Below are 24933 nucleotides of genomic sequence, written 5' to 3' on the forward strand. Positions count from 1 at the left end.
GGAATCTGTATGTTAAAATATTTGTAAGTGATAATTTCCAGGCATTTAAAAAAACTGAAATTTATATAAATTTTATATTTACTTTAGATACATATAAACAAAATGTAAAAATAAATTTTCCGAATAATTAAAACAAAAAATATTGTGGAATTTATACGATAACCCGAGGTGTGTATTCCATATTTATTTAATGTGATCGATGTGCCTAAGTTCTACTGCGAAATAAATCACTAATTTGTCTTGCATTTTACTATATTGCGATCTTACATTACTTTCTAATGATGGTGCAGATGTTTTCCGTTTTAATATACAATAGTGATGAGTATGCTGATTCTCATATCTAAGTCGTTGCGAAAGGCACTACAATATTTATGGGTAAAAGGATTTGTTATTTGATTTGGAAACTTCTTTATTTTCCTTAACTGCGAAGTTAGCAAGGGCAAATAAACATTTTTAAAATTAGCTTTCGCTTTGTTTTTCTTTCGCGGGGGGTGGGGGAGGAAGTTGGTTATTCTACCGGTAATTGACAGAATAAAATTTTGAAGTACTGGTCGTTCATCTGAAATTCTGTTCCCGCCGGTTGAACGGGCTGGTGCATGGGTTTTCGAAGTTTCGCTATGTGCAACAAGAATATGAGCCAGTACTTCCTAATATATCTTCCACGAAGTTAATCTTTCTCAGCAGATAATCCTTGCCTACTTTTCTTAATTTAATCGATCAACTAATTAACTGTTTCGATGTTTAATTTATTTAGTAAAAATACGATGGAGACGATAATTCGATAATTACTATAGAAGTCTAGGCAGCTAATATATAAGTTAGGAAATTAAGAACGTTACACGATTACTTAAACATGCAAAAATATGTTTAACAGAAAAAAATAGAAGTTTTCTCTCTCTCTCTTTCAGAACTATACGAGCAATGCAATCTAACTAAGGAATACAGTTTAAAGGAAACAAACAAATCGTGTATTATATAATATTATTGACCTGCAAACCAAAAATCCTTTTTTACTTCTGCCAAAATCATCCAAGAAACTTCCTCCGTTTGTAAATTAGACTTCCTTGAGGCTTTCCCTCTGAACAAAAATGACTTTATTCAAAAATCTCTCTACATTAATCAACGATTTAAATTCTAATCCTATTTTCTACCAGTCTATAAGCAGATTATCGCTTAATCTGATTCCATTTTTCATCTTTTAGATAGCACTTTTTTTTCCCATTCGCTCTTTCTGTTTCTCTTCGTAACAGAAAGCGTGGCTGTTAGCTGTTAGTTAAGTTCTCGAAAATTTATTGATCTCACTTCCTGTTTATGACAATTGCCTTTCATTTAGTTAGTAAAATAATTCTGTTTTATTGCACTGCATAGTAAACTTATTTACTATTATAGAAATTACCTTGCATAGTAATATTTAAAAATATATATACCCTATTTAAATCGCCTTCTATCTGTGTAAAGGGTATGCATTCATATTACGTAATTTAATTAAAAAAATACTTACCTGAGTGCAATCTGAAAAATAAAATTGGTCTGCCGTCTGAACGTGACTTCTCCACACAGGATAAATTTGTTCGTCACCTATATTACCGGTGTCACAGAGAGACGATGCTTTACCAAAATGATCATAGTGTGTAAAGTGGATACCATTACCGCCATTATCTGCAATGCTGACTCCACTAAGAGTAGCTTGACTAACACTGCTGTTAATAAAAACGCCATGACCTGGAGAGACAAAGGTAAATCTGTTGAAGGCTGATGGCCAAAATACTTCATATGTTTTATTACTATTATTTCGATTAAGAATTCATCAAATTAGTATTAATCATCTGTATTCTTAAATGTCAGATCAAGAGTAATCAAAGATACAACTTTTAGATTTAAACGAAATTTTATTGTTGTGAGGCATTATTTAGGCATAAACTGAAACATAGCAATTCATTCAAATGCATTTTTAAAATATTAAACTCAATATTCAAATAATTGTAATTTATTAAGCACCACATAAACTAACAAATGATTTAAATAAAATGATAATAATTAAATTAAATCTTATTGTAAAATTATTGAATAGGGTGTATTGAAAGTACACTAAAAAGCTTGTAAGCTTTACTTTAAACAATATGCCATTTTACGTTAATTCTTTCCTGTTACCACTCTTTTTATCAGTTTCATTAAAGTACAAATTAGTTGAAATTTCAGTAGCCAGCCAATGAATGTGTTGATATTTAGCGACAGAGTTTTGGCAAACGCACAGGGAAAACAGTCTCACTCTTCAGCCGCTCACCTGTTGATTAAGCTGGTTTCTGCGAGCGTTTCATGGTATTTGCTAGCATATATGCAGAAGTCAAAAGTAATTGGAGACCAGCTATGTAGATATTAAATCTTGTTGAAGACTGACTGACTGATAACTTATAGCCAGAATACCACTGAGATCAGTAGTTTATCTGGCTCAATCAAATTTATGCCGGATGGGCATAAAACTATCTTCACATAATGTCGGCAGTAAGGAGGAGAAAGACGGATAAAGAATAGGAAGACCAGCAACGCAAGAGCTCACTAGCAAGTAACCGGCCCGGTAAAGGCGTGACTAAGTGGGAGTCATAAAATGAGTGTCTTGTTGAAGTCTCTACATATTCAGGTATTTATTTCCTAAAACACTGTAAAAAGCGGTGGATAAGTTTTATATTTTAGTTGTGACTATAAGGCGTATTATGTTAATAAATTTTCAGTTCAGATTTATCTCTTCTCTATGTTTCTTAGAACTCTAGACTTTAACTAAAGTAAAAAGACGATAAATAGCCCGAAGTAGAGAAAGATTGAAAGGGTGTAATTTACAAGCTGAACTTTAGCTGCATATTCAGATACTCAGTTAAAACTTTTAAACATTTTATTAGCTGAATTGTTTAAAGTTTTAACTAAGTAGTTAATAATGAGAAATCCTATATAATGCAATAAGTACTACAATATACTAAACAAGTATTTTAAATTAGGAATTTTAATTACTTAAAAAGAGAACTGTATTAAGCATAAAAAATAAATTATTCAATACTATCGTTGCAAAAATAAGTTATTCTTAAATTCATTCAAATTTCTACACAAATTTTTTTTAAAAAGGGGAAAGAAATAAATAACTTATAATATTAATAAAATAAAATTATTAATTAAAAATTTTTTCAAAATTTAGCAAATAAAATTCAAATTTTAAAATAATTTCTTCATTAATTACTCATATTATGAATATTATTTTACTGCAAAATTTATGTACATTTTGCTTAATATAAAAATAAATTTACAACTAAATGCAGAAAATATTTAGAATCCAGACGTTAAGGAAAACTTAGCATGGAAACAGAAATGAACCAAATTTAAAATATTAAATAACTAATACTCGGAAATATTATTTCAAAAATGCACAAAATGCATTTGTAATTTTTGCTAAAATTTTGAAAAGCTCTATTACACACAAAGAATTATAGGAAATAAATGCATACGAAAAAAAGTGATTAGAAAAATTGGGCGAAACAAATACATAACAATAACATGCAAAAATACTGTCATTTCAAACAAGGCTGATTTTAGTTTCGTTTTGAATGGAACAGCATGACAGCTCGGGCATACTGAAAACATAGCGCTAAAATGCTTTTACGTGTATACACACATACAGTGACCACGATGACAATATTATACAATATAGCAATATACTATTTACACGCATATAATGCACTGTCGTTTACTATGGAGAAAGACTGTTACACTGAATTTATCCCATATTACTCTGGATAAAACAAAAGTCCTAAAATTTCAATATTAAATAAAACAAAATTACCTCTGTTTTCAGCTATGGTGGTGTTTTCAACTATAAATGCATCTTTAGGCTTGTAAATATTCACAGCATCGAACGCAGCGTGCCTAATATCGACGTTATTCATAACTGGTGGTTGACCAATAACTTCAAGGGCTGCAGTAGCTCTGCCATAGATATCTCTCCCGGCATAGGAAATGTTTACATGTTCCAAAACTGATAGGGATACATAGCGAGTAACTTTGTTCTCAATCGACTCCTTTAGTTTAGCTTCATTAAACTTAATGCCTCTCCAGTTAGATGAACTATGGCTGCCCAAGTAATCATCACATTCTATTCCAATGTCAAAGTGGAAATCTGCAAAACATTGAACAGATACATAACATGTAAGAGAATGAATCTTTCAAACCATATATAATTTAAATACGATATGCTGTCAGGTATATTAATTTAAATTACTACTAGGAAAAGTTTAAAAATTTTTAAAGGTACTGCATATTGATATTAGGATGTAATTCCGATTATTGTACTTCTCAAAATAAGATACAGGTTTATGTGAAAATAGTTTCTGCCTTGGGTGAGGAATATCTCTGTAAACTTTATATCTAATTTTTATATCGTCTCCAACGAGCAAAAATTCCGTTTAGCAAAAAATCCATGATGTTTGAATAATTTAAATACAAAATGCATTAAGCTTTAATGCTGACAATTCTGAATAATATTCCTAATGAATTTGTCAGTTTAGGTCAATACCCAGTGCCTATTAATGGCGGAAATTTAATGTTGAATTTCGGAACCAACTACGAAACGTAGCTTATTTTGTCTATATAAGTCATTCTGCAGTAAGTAAAACTGAACTATTTATTGAATCTATAGTTAGCTGGTAGGGTGCAAATAATGATGTTATAGAATGAAACTGAAGCACTTAGAGAATTTAAGCCCTTTAAATTTCGAGCCAGTGTTCACACTTCGAATTTAATCAACAATAATTTCGAATTTTATCTGCAACAGCGGAGTGTGGATTTTAAACTTTCGACAGTGAAAGAAATACATTGAAGATAAAAATGGAGGAATTTCGGAGTTCAGAAAGGAAAAAATTGTTGGTGCTTGTCTGGCCGGTGTACTTGTAACTATATTAATGTTCGAAATTCAAAGAATTTTCACATTTGATTGATTACATCCAGAAGTGATAGAAGATTTTAATGAAATTTTATATGTGCATAGCATGATATAATACAAAAATATATACACTCATGACCATAAAAATTTGCTCACCAAGAAATAGTTGTCAGAATAAACAGAATTTTTTGTATACGAGTGCAACGTTGATATAAGTAACTAGTGACAAAATCAAAGCAAAAGGCTCATTATTTAGAGGGAAAACTACAAATGAATGGAGATATTACGTAGAATCCTGTTGCATTATATGAGCAGACAATGAGGCATACAGATCCAGCATAGTGCCTGGTATCATCTTATTCTAAAGTTGCTGTAAATGTGCCTTTATTTTCACCAAATTATTGAGATGTCCTACTTGCCATCTCAATTGGTGTCAAGCACGCTCAACTGGTGACGAATCGGAAGACCAGAGAGAGAGTCTAAAGAATGGTGGTAATGATGCGAAGGTAATCCTGTGATACCCATGTTATATGTGTTCGAGCACTGTCCTGTTGAAGAATTCCTCCTGACAGCCTGGCCGTGAATGGAAACAAATGTGGCTGAAAGTTGTCACGGATGTACCGTTGGGCTCTCGTCGAACCGTGGATTAATGTTAGAGGTGACTAGGTGATTAGTGCAAAGGCAACCCATAGCATAACAACAGCTATGAAGCGAAGTCAAGACTGAAACATTCACCACGGGACAACCGCCAAAAGTACATAATTGCTATCACTGTCCAAACTGAATCTCTATTCGTCGCTGAAGATTACCTAGTTTCATTTGACTGCGGCCCAATCTCGTCGAGTGCGACGCGACACCACTCAAAGTGAAGGGAGATGGTATGTGGGTGCCATTGACAACACACGGAACGTAGTATATGTGTATCAAGTGATATGACGATCCTATCGGCAAATTGGTTTGCCTAAGACTTCATGATCCTGCCCGCCGTGTACGCTACGTATCTTTTGTCCGCTTATTCCATCACCTCCGCACAGTAAAGCCAAAATGATCCACTTGGAGGGCTACTTGCCGACCTGATCACCAGAATTCTGTCATCCTAATGATATTTCCTCTGTCAAACTCTGACAGCCAGTCATATTGTCTTCGATGGCGGTGTAACGGCATCCCTAGTGAAAAAGAGCTTTCTGCAACAGATTAAGTGCTTGCAAAATGCTTCTGCATACGATTTGATGCGCCAGGGAGAAAGAAATTCAATTCCGTTTAGTGGCATTACCCAATGCACTATCGCTCTTTATTTCTACTCGTTTTCATAACTGCCCGTTAGGTTACTTCATGGCAAGTTTCATGGCAAGTTTGATTTACGAATGCTTCAGTCAAGAATTTTAAAATCCATTTAAGGCTTACATTTGTCATTTTGTTGTTTCGAGATATCGATTCCTAATTAGTCAGCTACTAATCAAACAAAAATTTTACGTTCTTGAAAATCTGCAAATCTGAAAGTATTTTTCTAAATTTCATTAAAGGTTTTCGCCGCTGCTGCACACATTTTCATACGTTTTCAATTTTACTGTATTTAGTCAAAGAAATGCCTCTTAGAAATTTCGGGGTTTTTAATGTTAAGTTCTGTCCTGAAAAAAATCTTAATCGTTGAAATTTTGGATTCTCTAAACTCAAAATTTAATCATAGTAAGCAACATTGGAAAAACTTGAACAGGACAGCTCTTTTTACATAGTTAGCAAAACTGGAATTCAACCGGAGCCTACTCCTGTACTTGATTAAAATTTCAAATTTTTCAACTTTTAAAACTGATTCTAAGCCTAACATACATTTGTTCTGATAAAAGCCGCAATTTTTTCAAAAGCATGAAAGCGAAAATGAGCATATGCATTGAGCGTACAGTTCCTGTGAGATCACGGGCATTCCCTTTTCATCCTGAATTAACGAATAGTTTTTGTTACTATGGGTAGCTTGCTCCAGTAGGGAAAAAAAGTTTTGCAAGCATGAGCAATTAAGCGCAGAAGCGGCGAAAATCTGTATTTTAATATGACACAGGACGAAAGTATTTCCTGAAAGTAGTGACCTTTCCCCCAGAAAACGCCGTCATTGACCTGTGTTGTGTCGACATTAATAATAAAACATTGTGCTTTTCAAATGTTCAGAGTATTCCTCTCGGAATACAATTGCTTTTGTACATATTTATTTACACTTTTAATAATAGGACGTTGTAAACCTAAAGTCACAGTCGGTATTCACCCAGGTTTATGTTATTAGAGTTAATGCTCTGCATACTAGACCGACCAAATCAATTTATTTCTATATAAATCGCTTTGGGACCATTCCTAATCGAAGAATATACAAGGTTTCCTAGAACGAATGGTGAAATTCCAAGAGGTTTCTGTAAAGTATGTTTTATAAGAAATTATTTAACAGGTTTTTTATTTTATTCAGTCGTCCGAAAAAATCCCGAATAAAATTAAAAAGTTTAATTATGTCCACTGTTAACTGAATAGCAAACATCATAGCGATGTTTAGTTTTGGTCTGTACTCTAGCAAGAATATCTGGTGTGATGTTTCTGGGATTCTGTCCTTAAACTGTTAAAATTACCAGATCTTTCACAATAAACTTCAATTTTGAAAAAGCCCCAGAGAAAAAGAAATCAAGAGCAAGACCAGGCCTTCTAGCAGTCCCCCAACCCCCAAAAAAATTGGCGTAGGTCCATTTCTACTAATCTATAGTTCTAGAAAAATGCGCTTAAACACATCATTTCATGATTCCCAAAATGGGGAGGTTTCCCATATTGTTGAAAGAAGATTCGCAACCTAGTGTCTTATAATAAAATTTGCTGTTGGCAAGGTGGTAGGGGAAGCGGCTGCCATAGCTTTGGGCTTGTGTTCGAATCTCGAAGAAGACATGCACGCTAATAAGATAGAGTATATTCACGGTACGGGGCCAGTAAAATACTGTCACGCAGAAAGTCTTCTTGAAAGGCTGGTGGAAAATGAAGAAGAGTGGAAGATGCTCATATCCCATTCATTGGGGAAATCTTCTTCAAGCTTATGAAGCTGGAAAAATTCGTATATTCTCTTAAAGTGCCCAAAGCCTAAGGCCAATGGCAGACATAAACCTTTCTTCTTACTCAGTATAAAATTCATGGACTTGATCTGATGTTACTATCAGACAAGTACGGTAAGTCACAACAACAATAACACAATTTTTTTTCAGTTTAAAGTATGCCTAAGTACAACTAAAATTGAGATTAATTTCAAAAAAGAAAAAATCCTTTAAAGTCTTGTTACTTATTGGACTGCACCAGACTCTCACGTTAAGAGAATCTCAAACACTTTCCTTTCTCTTATTCGCGGATTTTTAGACCCCCCTCCCCAAATGCAGCACTTGTAACGATTTATACATCTGTTTACATGATGCGTGGTTTCATCCAAGAAATCTTCATTATTAATATTCTTTAGCGTAATGGTGTCATAAATTACTAAAGGTTAAGATTCCAAATCATACGTTTTATGTAAAGTATGTACGCATGTTCAAAGCACAGTTCATTAAGGTATGTTCGTATTTTAAAGAGCGCACCCACAAGAAGAGAGACAATCTACAATCTTCTTTAGGATTCGAATCCGAGGCTAAAGATACAGCAGCCAGCATCAACCACTATAATGAACAAGGCAACTATTGCCAAGTTAAATTTTGCTTATTTTTTCTGATTCACTCTTGGGTATATTTCTAATATCTATCAAATTCTTTTAGCTCTGTCAAATACGAGCCTACCTTAATGAATTTTATTTCAGACATATTTTGCGTAAATTATATGATACGGAACCTCAATCGACAGTTATTTATGATAAAAAAAGCTAGAGAAAGATAGTAAGAGTGAAAATAACTATGATTTTTTATGGATTTTATTATTTAAATACAGCAATTAAATACAGCAGCGGTGATAAAGAAAAAAAATAAAAACCTAGTAGTTTTAGCAATTTGTCACTAGAGTTTTCAAAGGAAATGGACTGACAATGGCTTATTTAGTCATAATTTTCTTGTATATCTTATATTCTTTTAACGTTGTATTCAACTGCTCTAAAATTTGGTTTCAGAAACATCTAAACCGTCCTCTAATGGGGCGTGGTTAGGGAAACACAAACACGCAACGTTGTCTTTCTTCCGGTGGCAATTATTTCGAAACAGGTTACTTCACCTTGTAGGGGCATTCGTGTACTTAAAAAATTATGACCGCTGAATACAAATCATTGCGAAGCCAACAAAATAGTAAAATCATTTGCTATTTTTTCGAAAATTACTATTCTCTGATTCAACTTTGATGTAAATTGCTGAAAACATCACACATTCTTCGGGAAATACTTAAAAACCTCCCAAATAAGTCTAGAGCAAATATAAAATAATGAAACCTTTAAAATGGCATAGTATTCTAAATTTCTCCTTTATTACAAGAGTATTCGAAGAGTTTATTTCAAGCAGTACAGATAGCTATAAAGAAATTAAATGGATACGAGGTCTTATAGTCAATGCAATAACGTTAAATTTTTTTTCCTACAGTGACACTTACATAACACTTTATTTTTTGGGGGAGGGGGTCTAACTTTAAAATATTAATAATTGTGTTTCATATTAATCGTAAACTCAATACACTCCTACTTCGTTATAGCACTTATGTAGTTGTGAAAATATAAAATGATTTCTTTCATCAAATTTTAAACTACATTGCAGTTTAAAATTCCAAAAAATACTAGTGTAATACAGTATTTCAAAACCGCATACTTTACAGCACGCCATGCCGAATAATGTAGCTACTACTATATTCAGTGTTGGAGCATGCGTGTTTGTTTATCTACGTAGCTCACGCCAACTTTTGCATCAATGCACAATTCGAGAGCAGGAGAAACGTTGCCAATGGCTAGCTAGCTAATCGATTTTGGCAACTAATCTTTATTTATAACGTAGACAGGAATTGATTAATCTCTTCGTGAGGGTGAGGTACTCCCCCAGTTCTACGGGCGATGCCGTAATCTAACGCAAAAAATAAAATATAGAGACTGACATTCGAATTCTCGAATCCCATGAATACGGTAAAAGATTCAGATTCGAAAACTTGAACTTCGAAAATACTTTTTTCCTTATTCACATGTTTTCATTATTAACTTAAAAAAAATAAATGCTTTAATTCAAAAATCCGGAAAGATTAGTTTTATTGACAGCTACTCGGACTATCAGTCAGTCACTTTGTGACGGGCCTGACTAATACGGAGGTCTCTGAAATTTTTAAGACACACCCTGGCAGAAAAAAATTGACGATTAGATTTGAAAATACGTATGAAGTATTTTAGCATAGCAGACGATTTTTTATTGGCAATCGCAAGTATTTTAGCGAAGAATAAATTTTAGCCAGGGGGAAAAATGGAGTTGATGCGAGAACATTATCTTGCTCTAATTTTTTATGATTTTAAAATGGGATTAAATCAAGAAGAATGCTTTAAACGTCTACAGTCAGCGTTTTGAAATGAAGATACTTCTCTTGCTACTGTATTCACATGATTTACAGAATTTCCCAGTGGTCGTAACTCTTTTCAGAATGAAGAACACACAGGAAGGTCGTTGTCAACAGTAGGATAATCTCGGATAACGTGTTTGCCATACGGAAAATGTTAATCGATGGTAATCGCTGCACCTGCCAAATGATAAAGAAGGCACTTAGCAATAGATCCGCCGCCATACATAAAACTATTCATGAAGAATTTCATACGAAGAAAGTAGTTTGCTGTTGCTTTCTTCGAAATTTAACTGAGCACCAAAAAGGGTAGCGCGTCAGAGTCAGTAAAGAAACCCTTAAATTACTTAAAGATGGTAGCCACGGCATTATTTCTAAAATCGAAATTAGTGGCGAAACGTACATATCATTTTTTGACCTTCCAACACGTCAAGAAAGTACAGTATGGATCTTTGAAGATAATCTCCCACACCCACAATGATAAGACAACGTGCCATGAAAAAGACAACATGCCACGAAAAAAGTAATGTATGGCGTTTTCTTCAGAAATAAAAGAGTGGTCAAAGTCATCAAGGTGGAAGTACAAAGGCAGTCATAGCTAACTGGTACACCGTCTTCCAAAAATGTTTCAAGAAGTGAACGTTAGAGGACTCATGCTCCATCGTGACAATGCAACTTCTCATTCAGCAAGACCGACAGTTCTTGAACAAAAGCACATCAAAGTGGTAGAACATCTACCCTATTCACCTGATCTAGCTATGCATCACATTTGGTTATTTTTTAATCTAAAAAAGAACTTACGTGGACGCCGTTTTCATTTCCAAGATGAGATTGATGAGGTTATAAATGCATTTTTTTCACCGATTGCAAGAAATGAATGGCTTGAGGCATTTTAATCTTTGGAAAACTCGCCTACAGAAGTGCACTGATGCTGGAGGAGTCTATGAACAATCCTAAAATTTCATAATATAACTTTAAAAACTTATGTGTCCCTAAAAATTTCAGAGTGACCCTCGTATTCTATGTCAGCATGCCGCGTAATCATACCTCCAGAGGTCGCAATCCGTGGCTGAGTGACATTACTCAGCCACGAATGATGAACTGTTTATTGAAACCTAAACTGTTATTCAAACACTTTTTTCCCTCAAATCATATTCAGAAAATAAATTTCAGAGGAAAATCTATGAAGTATGAGGTATTTCATCGGAAATTTTGGAGGCCTTAATCTTAACTCAAAGTTTACTATTATTTAAAAATCATTGGGGACCTTTCACGCCTGCAACTTGAGCAACGCCAAAAATCCGTCTCTGGCTCAGTATTAAAAAATTTGTATTAAAAATTTGCTAAATTCGTTTTGTATCTTCTTAATAAATATCTGCATGTTTTTATAAACTATATCCTTGAATTTATTTTTCATGAAACGTAGATACCAGATTTCACTCTAATTAAAAATATTTAACAATACATAAAATTTTGTCATTATTATTAGTTAGAGGATTTCTAGAGATTTGAAATTCGAAAGATACGAACAGTAAGAGAATCTGATAGAATGCAGACTCGGATTCAAGAAAATTTTATCACCTCTAATAAAATAATTATCTGACACGTAATACATGGGTAACTCGATCAGTAGGTTCGCCGGTCCTAATATAGACGACAGTATAATCTGCAGCTAAGGCATAAGATATATTAACAGTGTAAATATTTATAAAATATATTGGCATTGAAAAGTATCTAAAAATTTTAAGAAGCAGGTATTGTTTTTAAATAGCTTACTTTATTAGATTTCTAAGAAACATACGTCACGATTTGTTGCAGTGAAAGGCCTTATGCCACTCAGATCAGTGACTTATCTCGCTAAGGCATCATAACCTCGCAAAGTGAAATTTGCCTATACATGTCGAGCAGTCTTCCTAAAGCGCTTGTGTAATCCCTTATTTTATGGTTATCCACGAGGGGGAGGGGGAAGAGACATTTCCTTCCTAAAATGGAGAAATTTACGTCGATGTATGCATAGTATATGTGTTTTTGCATTCGATGCGCTGTTGTATTCAGTAATTTACTAATGAGTCCCCTCTAATTAAATAATTTAAAAAATATATTGATATAATTATTTACCTCCAACCTTTATCGCTTTCACGCAGAAAAATTTTTTGCGGATGTCCATGTCGTAGTTCTTTGAATCTAAGATGGCCTTTTTTTCCCATATAAAACATCGCTAATAATGAATACGTCATAGAATTTACGGTTCCTTAGAATAGTACATTTTTTCCGAATTATTAATTATTCCGAAATAATACTTTTTCTTCTTAAATTATTAATTTAAGTAAGTATCCTAAATGTTCTTAATAAATCAAAGTCGATCATTAAAATACTCATTCAATACATTTATTTTAGCATTTGATTTTCTTAGAAACAAAGTTTTTTTCTCTGTGTTTGAGACTGAAATTAAAAGATGTGATTAAAGATTATGGTAATAAAAAGTTTGTAAAAGTTTGTAATGCCGTATTCATTCTTGTATTTTCCTCTTTTTTAAAAAAAAAATTTACCTCATAAAAAGGAAAGAAGAAAATTATACGGTGTATAGTATTTCTGAGAGGAATACTTAAAACGAATATAGAGCATTAAACATCTGCTATAATTATGCTGTAGCTTTTAATATGCATTTATGATTCACTTGAAAGTGCATCAAATGTATGGTAAAAAACTTGAAAATGCATATTACACGATTTGATAGTTACAATCGTGCAAATTAGCAGTAAAGGCCGCATTTCTACGGAAGTAAACAAGGACAGAAGGCCATTACGTGTTGGACAAGCAAAGATCGAAAGCAACGGCACCTGCACGGACTGATACTGCCGCTGCTTTGATATCTACCTGACTTTCGCCTCGTTTGTCCTACTTTTCTTTTTCTCCCTCATCCCACTTAGATTTCACCTCCGTTGACTCATAAGTAGCGTGTTGCCCTTTGCCTCATCATCTTTTTCACAAATGAAAGTCGATTGCTTCGAAGGTAAAAAAGGCTGTGTGGTTGTTCATGGAGGTAGCGGAAGAAGGGGGGACAAATGCTTAGCGATTTCAAAAGAAGGCGTTGTTGCAAACCGCTCCCAGCGTAGCATGCCATTTCTTAATACAAATCTTTTGGGAGTCCATGACTTCAGTTTTTTGCTTTTTAAATTAATTTCTTTGATTTGCCTTACTCCATACAACTCTTCTATACGATGTATAGAATTTAAAAATAACGGAAAATGCTCATAATAATAATAATTATTATTATTACTGCACTGGTTCAAACATATGACGACATTTTTAAAGAGTTTAAGACTCATACATGCATTATATGCGCAAGCTAACATTTAAAATTATATCAGTTGGATTTATTAATTTTTTAACTTTTGTATTAAACGATAATATATTTAATAGTTTTACCACAATTGTGTAATATATGACTTATTTCTTAACCTTCAATCTATCAAGCTCATAATCATTAGCTTCTGTATGAGTTTTGCGGTTTGCAGCTAGTTAAGTGAAAATAAAAAGGACAGACAGACATACAGTAACGTATCAGCCATATAATCGAACAGTGGTGGTGAAAACTGTTCAGCGGAGCCATTTTTATCTTCCCTCTTAGGTTCTCGGTTTATAGAGCCGCCCAACCTGTAGAGTGGTTAGTGAGTCTGTCTGTCGTACCAACAGGCCCGGGCTCGAATCCCACAGAAGGCATGGATGCTTGTAAACGTATAATGTCTGTGCGGTAAAGGGGCATTCAAAACACAAAAAAGTTGAAAGTCTTCTCGAGAGACTGATGGTAGGGTAAAAAGGGAAGCAACAATCACAAGTATCACCAGGCTACAATGTAACACAAAACTTTGGGATATCTATTTCAGTGGAGATTAACAGCTTCATAGATATGTCATACTGGGACATCCAGCACACACAGATCTGACAAAGAACGTATCTATAACCTATAAACCCGTCCCACACAATAAAACTGTGATATACACGACGGTTAACGCACGGAGTGGAATTCTTTACTGCTAAATACTTGGACCAGACGACTGAATGTCAACAATACGATCTTTTAAGCTGAGCTGACAGCCTTGAAGGCAGCCATCAAATTTGCAACGAACCTAAAAAACGATAATGCTGTAATATTAGCTGTGATATTATTATTAGGCTTCCAGCCTTCCGGCAATACAAGGCAAAATTATTAAAAGCTTGTTAATAGCATAAAATGTCTTAAATAGTTAATAAAATAAAATATATTAATAAAATAAAATTAATAGACTGCCCGTAGCACTAGAGACCATTAATTTGCTTGTTGCTGAGCAAGCAAGGCAATGAGCAAGCAGATGAAATAGCTAAACAGGAAGCGAACAACATTTCGCAACAGAAATACCCGATAAAAACACCAGTGTTATCTAAAAAAAAAATAGCATCTGCAAAACTTTAAAAAAAAGAATAAATAAATAAAAAAAAAAAAAATGTGACAGAACAGATGGGCAGAGGCTACAACAGGACTTTTACGTTTTACCCAAAAGTACACATCAAGTTTAATACTCGTTGAGTATGAGATATTTCTGCCAAGATGATAAATACACCAAGAGACTCGTCAAGTCCTAGGATCGGTGGTCATGTTGGTAGTGTTTCCAGGGTGTCTTTCTCAAAATGAAGGCGGAAGCTTAATAGTTAGCTAGACTCAGCAATATCTCAATCACCTGTATTATTACATACGTATTGGCTTAGCTTTTACTTGCATATGTCAGTTTACAGAGAGAGATTGATTTACGGAGTGTGAGATTTACGGCAGTTTCACCCTTCATAGATCACTTTAACACTTGAAAACTAATAAAATGTTTCCTTGTGATGTGAAACTTGCGTTCTTCAATAAATTATGTAATAGCAGCTGCATCATTCCCTAGGTAACAAAGAAACTTTTATATAATGTAATCAGAAAATTGCATTCCATCACGTTCAGTCTATATAGTACGAACCAATACAGTACAAATTCCAGCTCCACTGCTGGAATTGTCCCTACACTGCTGGAATACAAGCTACCAAATATAATTTAAAGACCAAATATCATATACTTATCATTCACATATTATAGTGAATCCTGCTAACCCTCCAACCAAGGGTTTTGCTAAGAAACTCCGAATTTCCAAAACTGTAATGAGTAAGGTTATTTTCTAGTTTCAATGCCAAAATGCTTCTAATAACTAGATATATATGCTTTTAATGTATTGCCTTAAATTCTTGGGTAACTTTTAAGATGCACACACACACACACACACACACACATATATATATATGTATATATATATATATATATATATATATATATATATATATATACTTTCTTAAAGACGCCACAAAAATGTTCTAGACTACATATATATATATATACGATCTAGTCCATCAGAGGGCTAAGACAACCGACTATGGTTCCAGAGGTTCTTTTTTTCTTTTATGGAAGTGGTTGCTTTAAAAATATAAATTTCCTTGCTGATTTTTATTTATAATCTTAAAAAATCAGAGATACACTTTTCAGGGAAGAGAGATTACTTTGTTATTCCAAAAAGCAACGTTTTTACAGTCTGAATGATAAGTAGAAAGTCTGATTGCTAAGCCGTAATCCAATAGCGCTGCTTAGAGTGAAAACCACACATTTTTTTCTGAAAATTTCAAAACGCGCTAAGTTATTACTTTCCTTCTATCTATCCACAAAACAATCTCATATAACCCTTGGCGATAAAAAAATTCAAAAATGAAGTTATTCTAGTCTGAACTTGCTAGAAAATAAGAGAGAGCGAGTTTAATTTCCATGTTGAACGTTCCGTAAATTACTCTCTCTCTGTTATGAAATCTAAATTCCATGGATGTCATCTATGAACACGAGGAATGCATGAGACTTTCTCATAACCTTAGATATGAGAAATACATACGAGACACGTAAAATAAATGTGAGAAATACTGAATATTAGGTTTTATCACGCATGAAGAAGTTTCTCATCCTAAGTAGGAAAAACTGCAACTGAAAAGAAGCGCTGTTGATACATTCAGAATGCATTCACACGACGGCTTAAGCTATCATAAGCAGAAGTTCTAATAATAATGCTTCGAGAAGAAACATCTCATCCATAGCCAGTAGCTGAGGAATTATCAACTTCCGCATAATTCCCCGACTAAATATGCTATAGTATATTGGCATAGTTGCTATTTATGTTTGCAGGAATAAGAGTTAGAGAAATCTGCTTCTGTTCCTGAAACATTTTCATTAGTTCTACATGTCATACTATAAAAAAGAATATAAAATATGAAAACTTTCGAACTTCTTTCATTTAAAATAGTAAGACCAATGGAAACAAAGTACCTAATCAGGCTGTGATCATGGCCTACCTGAAATTCATATCATTTACTTTGTTGTGATTGGTCAGTCCACCTCAAATAATATCTATTCTTGGAATAAAATTAAATAACTGAATATATGACCCGTACTTTTCATCTCGATAGAGGGTTTCATGCCCTATCATCATTTAAGAAAGAAATTATGGTTATAATTATCTGATTTCTATGCCATAGCGTAAGTGTATCTTTATACAAATACATTCACGTAAAACAGAGATAAAATAAATTCTCTGCTAGCAGAATTATTTGAAATTTTTAATGAAAAATAAATGATTATATACATAATAGAAAAATTTTAGGATAAAATAAAATAAAATAAACTTGATGACTTTCAATGTGTGTTACTAAATCTGAAAAATAAGATCTCAAAGTACCATCTCAAACTACCATCAGTTTTCGAAACGATTTTTAGCCATTCAAATTCAATTACACTTTCGAAAATTGCTTAACTTTGCGCGCTTTAAAATTTTTGGATGACAGTGTACGTAAGGTTTACATTAAATAGTTAAAAAATTTTTCGTCGTAACTATTATGACAGCAAAATTTAGTACTATAAAAGAAAATTAAAAAATTCTAATTTTTTCTGTATGATTGCTCATTTCACAACATAAATATTTTCATTAAAATTTAAGACAAAATTTGATAGGGAAGAGGAAAAAAAGAGGGCTTCTTGAAAAGTATGAAACATTTTGATGTAGAAAAGTGACGGTATCATAGTCGACAGCATTACTATTAGCAAAGCATTTAGCAGTTTGGATGCAGATATTTTCCTTGAATTTATTATATTTTGGAACAGCAATGGCAATTTCTTTAAAGCTGGTCATCTACAAATTTATTTAGCCTAGAAACGTGATCTAAATGTTCGTCCTACAGTATTTGTCAACCTATGTAGGCCCTTGTAACACTTCTACATGTAACTGAATACGTTGTCTTTAATTAACCGTGCATAATTAAACTTTGTGCAGTTCCATTTATTGTATTTCTGCAACTCTATTTATTGCATTCTGCTGGAAAACTTAAAAGTTTCAAAAATCCTTAAGAAGAAAAACAGAAAAAAGGAAAAGAAAAGAAAAAACGATTACTCCCTTCCCCCCCCCCTTTTTTTTTTTTTTTTTTTTTGTTTTTTTGTTTCCAAAGGATTTCTTTTAGCCTCTCCCGTTCTTTAATTGTTTTTACTTCCTTGTACGAAGTAAAAAGGAAGTATTGTAATCGCGAAAAGTTTCAAGAAGCATATTTCAACGAAAATATCCATTTTGACCGCTATCGAATGCAATTTAACGATGTCTTTGCGTGATATCTGTAAGTAAGGACAGAACAAAATACTCTTTTCCTTCAAAAAAATTATAAAACTGCTTTAAAATTAATTCTGAAGAGAATTTTTCGTGGCGTCTGTACGAACGTATGTACGTACGTGCGTACGTATCTCGCATAGCTCAAAAACGAGTAGCCTCAGAACGTTGAAATTTTGTATATTGGACTGCTATAACATGTAGATGTGCACCTCATATTTTGGTTGCAATCGGCCGCACACGTATATAAATATATTTATATATATATCCACTCTGTTACCCGGCTCAGTGATCTCAGTTTCTTTACTCTTATATGCTGGTAAATTGTACATTTTTTACTTTAAAAATGATTGAATTATGTTGTTTTTATCTTCCGGTTAAGGATTTTATGCCTTTAGTAAATCTGTGTGCAATATTTTTAGAATTATCAGCAATTTTAAAGTTGTTTAATTGTCGCTAAGCCTTTTTTAATGGCAGCCATTGATGTTTACATTTGAAACAGGAGACTAATGGATTTGTTGCCAATCTAGAGAAACTTAGCTTCGCAACAACAAAGATAACGCCTTCATTTATTATTTAAATCATGCTTAATCCCTTCTGGAATTTTTTCGAGGAAATAAGCGTTTAAGATTTACTTCGTAATTTTTAATATAGATATTTTGAGTTCTTATATATTTTTGCCTTCTGGCGAAGTGAGAACTGAATTAATTAAATGAGAAATACTCAATCGTTTGTGAAAAACTGTTTCTTTTTTGTTTTGTTTGCTTAATTTCTTTTATACATCGTTCTAACTTTATTATAGTATTTGAATAGAACATGTGGCAACGATTAGATAATTCTATTCTTTAAATGATATAAATTTTGTGCATTATGAGTTATAATATGAACGAAATATATAAGTTAACTGTTACGTAATTATTGGATTATATAACAGTTAACTTAGTTTCCGTTATAAAATTATTATATAAGTTAACTGTTATATAATTATTAATACTGTTAAGTGAATCTAGCGCCAGAGTGTCGCTATCGTAAACAAGTACTAGAGTGAATTTTAAAGAATGCATTTATTCTATTGTGGTTTATGCTCTGTCGGCGAAGTAGATTTAATTCAATCCAATAAGTTTAAATGAAATGCAAGAAAAAATGCGTATAATTTAATATTCCAATACAAGGAAGTCATGTGGTGTACACATCAGATTTTTTTATAATTATAGTAATAATAATAAAAAAAAATTCATTAATCCGTGAAGTTCTTGAGACTTGCATAAAATTCACTAATCCGTGAAGTTCTTGAGACTTGCATAACAGAATCACTTCCTTTGAGACATATATGGACCTAATAGTCTTTATAAAAGAGTGAGTTTTGATTAGAAGATAAAATGGAAAAGTAAAATCGGAGGATGATATCAGAGGACGAGACTGACTCATTCTGAACACAAGACAGAAAGGATTAATCGAGATATCACCATAAATATTATTGTCTAACAATCATTGCTATAAAAGGACGAAAAAAACCACTACCAAAAGAAAGAAAATCAAAGAAAAACTAAAGGGCGTATATGGTATAGAATTAACAATTGTATAAAAGATACACATTTAGTAGAAAGAATAGTCGGGTTTTCAATAAAAGGTTACCTTATACTAATAAGCACATTTATAACTGTCTCGTTACCGCAGACTCCGGGATTTCACTAAAGGCAAACCACAATGATGTGTTTACAACTATGAAATGTCATATTATTATAGTTATATTCAGATTTCCTTCCCTTTCTCTATTAAGGTGAAAAACCACAAATGGTTTACAATTAAATAATTCCGCAAATATTTTATGAATTTTTACAATTTAAGATAAAGATAGAAGGGAAAAAATGACTGTTGTTTGAGGCTTATTCCTTCGATAAAAACACCCGAGAGATGAAGAGATGTTTAAATACATAAAAAGTATGAAGTCTTAAAAAATTCTTTTATTTTACAAAAATCCAAAATAAATTTTCACAGTTCCGTGCAAAATCCTTTATGCTGTTGAAGAGCAAAACTATACATGTTCATATTTATGGCATGGCAAACTTCCTCTGCACATTAGATTTTGATATTCGTTTAATACTTACAATCTTTTCACATTCCTGGTTATAATATAGCCTTATAATTAATACAGTATGCGATATTTAAGTTAAATTTCTACTTAGATCTCATTAGAACTATCAATAAAAAAACTAATCACTGAAGCAAGAACTATTGCCATTTTTCATCAATTCTAAACCTGGAATATTTATAATTTTTAATTATAGCAGAATGATAAAGAATTATTTCTTTAGTGTGAACGTACGATTTGTTAGGTCAAGAAATCACTGATCACATTATGCAACGAAAATATCCATTCCATAGAATTATTAAGTAGTATTAGAATTTAAGTCTTTTATACATGAAAATGAGAATAGTATACTTTATAAACAAAAGAACAGGAACTAAATAAAAATGTTAAGATTTAAGCCCAGAGTTAAATTGGCTTGCTATAAAACTTAATTCTTGGCTCGCTTAAAATTTACATTTTTATACATGAAAATGAATATAGTATATACATGATTAAAATGAGGATAATATAATTTAAAAGCAAATGAATAAGCACTGGATTAAACCTGTATAATTTTTTTGCCCTGAATTTTAGTTAAAGTAGATGCTATTATTTGTCAGCTATAACAGCATATATTTTAATTCAAGCAAGAGATTTTTCAAAAAATTCGAATAAACAGTCGCTTAACTCTTTGCCTTAATAATCTCTTGTTTCACCTCCCGCCTATACACATAAGGTAATGTTTTCGGTCCAAAAATTCGATAGTGAGTTTTCGGTGAATAAGCGCTAATTAGGATCCCCACAACACGTTTTTATTATTTTTACAAAAATGTCTGTCTGTAGTGGGACGATTTTTTCGTCTATCATAACTCTCATATGAAACTTGTTGAAAAATTCTCTTTTCCGTATTTGAGTTTTTTATATTTATATAAAGAGTTGATTAGATGTTGGGTAAATTTTGGTAACGCCCATAACAATTTAATGAACAACCCGAAGTCATACTTTAATTGAAGCTCAGAAGAAAATTTAATGAAAGGCTATACTACAAGTATTAAAATATAATCCAAAATTTTTCAATTTTTTCATTTTAGATTTTGATACCAAAGAGAACAACACATTAGATTTTGGCTAATATATATTACTAGATAATTCAAAGCTTCTCAAATTTAGTATTTAAAATAGGTTTGGTTTGTGACTGAGAATACAATATACGGCGACTGTTTGGCTATCCATAAGGCGCGCTTGGCGCGACTCACCCTCTTCTCTTCGGTTTGAAGTTAATTGAATTTTTGTCGCGGAGAAGGCGAGGTGCTTGCTAGTTGTATACTGTAGAAGGGATACACTGATCCGAGTTCTGTTATGTTTTAATGCTAGGATAATAAATATTTTGGGTACTATTCGGTTTCGAGGGCCGTAAAACATCGCCAAATTATTGTTGATGCCAATGCTGCCAAAAAGAATTACGGCAACCCTAATAATTGCGGCAAGAAAGGAAGTATAATAGTAAATAACTACCTAAGATTGATGTTTTAATTTAGATGAAAGGTTAATTTCATATAATACTTTTTTATTATTAAATTTATATGAAAAAGGCTAAACATGACTGAATGGAAGCATAAGAGTAAATAACTATTTCAGATCATTATTATAATTTATATAAAAATTGCTAAACATAACTGAATGGATGCCTGCATCACTATTTCGCTACCGACTTATTGCTAAAGCATAATTTCATCTCGTTGGTTATAATAAAACATAATTTTCTATAATGAATGATGCCTTTTCTTTGAAAATATTCTCGGTAAAGTGCGGAATCGCTCAGTTATTTGTTTGCCGCTTTTTACAAGTGTAAAAACAATTGGATTTTTGTCAATTTTCTTTTACTTTTTAAGTGAAAATAGGTCGATGTGTACATAGATAAAGTTAAGGATGTGTGCAGTGCCATTTTTGTGCAATTCTAGGATTTTTTTTAAAAGTGAAAATAGGTCTATGTGTACATGGATACCGATTATGTGCAATTCTGAAAAACGAGTCAAGCAGTGGGTGATTCTGCACTTTACCCAAAATTCTAATGCCAACTTTTCGTCATGGTCAATTCCCAAATTGTTAAATCCATAGGATATCAAAAAAGGATTTAAAATCAAAAAGGATTTAAAAATTAAACTAGCATTTCAATGGCGTCTTAAGATATATAGAACTATATAAACTTACGCAATCTGAAATCAATGCGTACGCTAAATTTGGCGCGCTGTTAAATGAGCGCGTTTGCTAGATTTGGCGCTTTTGCGCATACATTTTCGCTGCAATTTTTTTACGGTCTTCAAAACAGAATAGTACCATATTTTGTTTTGATCCGTCGAATGGTGCCTTTTTAATCGCAAAGCCAATATGGAGAACAACATATTACATTTATAACTAAATATATTCTTAACATTAATCTAAATACAACGAGAATAAGCTTATTATGAAGATGGAACTCTCGTTATAAAGCAGTTAAATATATTAGCTTAATTATAAATTCTTTGCTCATTTCACTTTCAAATAAAAAGATATTGCCACCATATGCTATCGCTATTGTATTAATTTTGAAGAAATAATATAGCAAATGTAAATAATGCAGCGAATATAAAATATATATATATATATGGCAGTTTACATTCTAATGGAAAATCTACGCTAGCCACATCAGATATCCCCCCCCCGTAAAGAAACATACCCATTCGACTTCTTAATTTACCATAGCTTTGTACGTAAAAGTATTTGCAAATTTGGTTTGAGTTCTTAATTTAAAAAAAAAAAAAAAAAAAAAAAAAAATTGAAATCATTCTCAAATACAATATATGAATGTATTTTAACTATATCAGCAGGTATAGCTCTTCAGTATAGACATCGATAGATCTTATTCGATAAACTTCTACATACAGCTCAAATATTCTCTTTGGAAATCTGAAGGAAAATGATTAATGAAAAGCAATGCCTATATCACCTACAATCAGTATCGTACATTAAGAAAGAGGAAAATACGTGAAAGAAGTAAATGACCTCGCACTAAGGTTTAGCCATCTTCTTCACATTATCTTCAGATACGAAAGAAAAGAGTTCTGGGCAGTTTACCGAGATGGCATCTCTCAGAAGCGCTACAAAACCAGAGATAAATGAAGGCAAATTGGATTCTGGAGAAATTCAGATCCCCAAACTGCTTAAAACCGTGACAGGAAATCGTGCTCTTCTTCCCTTACCACTTAGCCACTTACCAGGGAAAACTCCTACGCCCCAAGCGGGTGGGGTATTGGTCGTAATGGTTGATAATGTCTCAGACGTGATGTTGGGGATTCAAATGAAAAGCAACTCCAACAAATGGAAAGGGTTAATGTCTCCTTTTGTTTACGTTCGGCTTCTACACACACACACATATACACACTGACTATTAGAATGACTCTCTGTCTCATTTATTAGAACAGTGACTTCCAATTAAATTAATTTACAGCATTCCTTTTATGTCTTATATAGCATAAAGGAAATCCTTAAAATTTTATAAAATATAGAAAGCAATGCGATATCCTGGTTAAGTTCAAATGCCTTAATAATGTCAGTAAGTTATATTAGGCTATCGAAAAGAGGGACCTAATATTAAATCACTACATTATGCCTTATAGAAAATCAGTCCTTTTAAGTTTTTATTCTGAAATAATAACAAAGTGTTCAGATTTTGACTAAACATATAAAGGAGATAACTTCAATACGCGCAAAAGCCGCTGCATTTAATTCACATCACCAGAAAAATGGCATGAAAATGAGAAGAGTACAACAAAAGCACAAGACGTATGGAATTTATTAGGACGGTTTTTCCCAAACAGATTAACTTACCGGACCCTTCTTATGTTTTATGCAGTATAACGGGAACTCTTATAGGCTTGATAAAGAATCAGAAAATAATGCAGTTTCCTAGTTCAAGTTCAAATGGCTTAGTACATGGACCTATTTTAAATCTCAACCTTGTGTTTTTATCATAAATCAATCTTCTTGGCTTTTGCCAAACTAATTAGAGAAAGTCCAGGTTTTGACTATACAGTCAGGCGAATTAACCTTGATTAGCGCAGAAACCACTGCCCTATCAATTCACATTAAGATGCCAATCATGCAACAAAAAGCGCAGGGCGTATTGCATGGTGCGCAAAATTTAAATCTGTTTTATTAACATTCAGTGACATTTTCGGTTACGCGAAAATTCAAACTCTTACTATGCGATAATTTACAGCGATGTAGCTGGCACCCTAACTCGCAAAGAACCTTTTGCAGGGCGTAGATACAATTCGTTCATTTCTCCGAAATCAAGATGGTACAAAAGCAGCAACACATTATACACTTTTCTTAACAGAAGTTTTAACTTGCATATTTCTAAAAAGAAGTAGTTAGATCTCTAAGAACTTCGTTTCTTACAGACAAGATGAATCGGGAATTTAAAACGCAAAGAAAATGGGGTAAAAAACGAGCTGTGGTGAATAATCATTTCTTTGCATCATTGAAAGACGAAAGCATCGTACTGTGTTCTATGTAATAGAAAAGCGCTGCTGGAAATTATTAAAAGGAGCTGGGAAAAGACAATACACAGCTCCCCCTACTGAGAGAACGGATTGGTGATTGCTCATGCATATCTTTCATTTGTACTTCGAACACGAAAAAACACGTGTCACGTAAAGAAACCAGTTGGATGTTTGTATAGAACACAA

General features: G+C 32.8%; 1 protein-coding gene across 1 annotated transcript in view; it reads right to left on the reverse strand.

Annotated features, from left to right (window-relative positions):
• bark (C-type lectin domain-containing protein bark beetle) overlaps positions 1-24933 on the reverse strand; it is a 186215-nt gene that overhangs the window by 67370 nt on the left and 93912 nt on the right. Inside the window, exons 4-5 of the mRNA XM_085814689.1 lie at positions 3827-4159; positions 1502-1722 (exon numbers count right to left, since the gene is read on the reverse strand). Of these exons, the coding sequence (XP_085670815.1) occupies positions 1502-1722; positions 3827-4159 (554 nt within the window). The remainder of the gene's footprint in view (positions 1-1501; positions 1723-3826; positions 4160-24933) is intronic.

Source organism: Stegodyphus dumicola, chromosome 4 (assembly GCF_044657685.1).
Source record: "Stegodyphus dumicola isolate Sdum_Otavi_A_Nest chromosome 4, ASM4465768v1".
Taxonomy (NCBI): Eukaryota; Metazoa; Arthropoda; class Arachnida; order Araneae; family Eresidae; genus Stegodyphus; species Stegodyphus dumicola.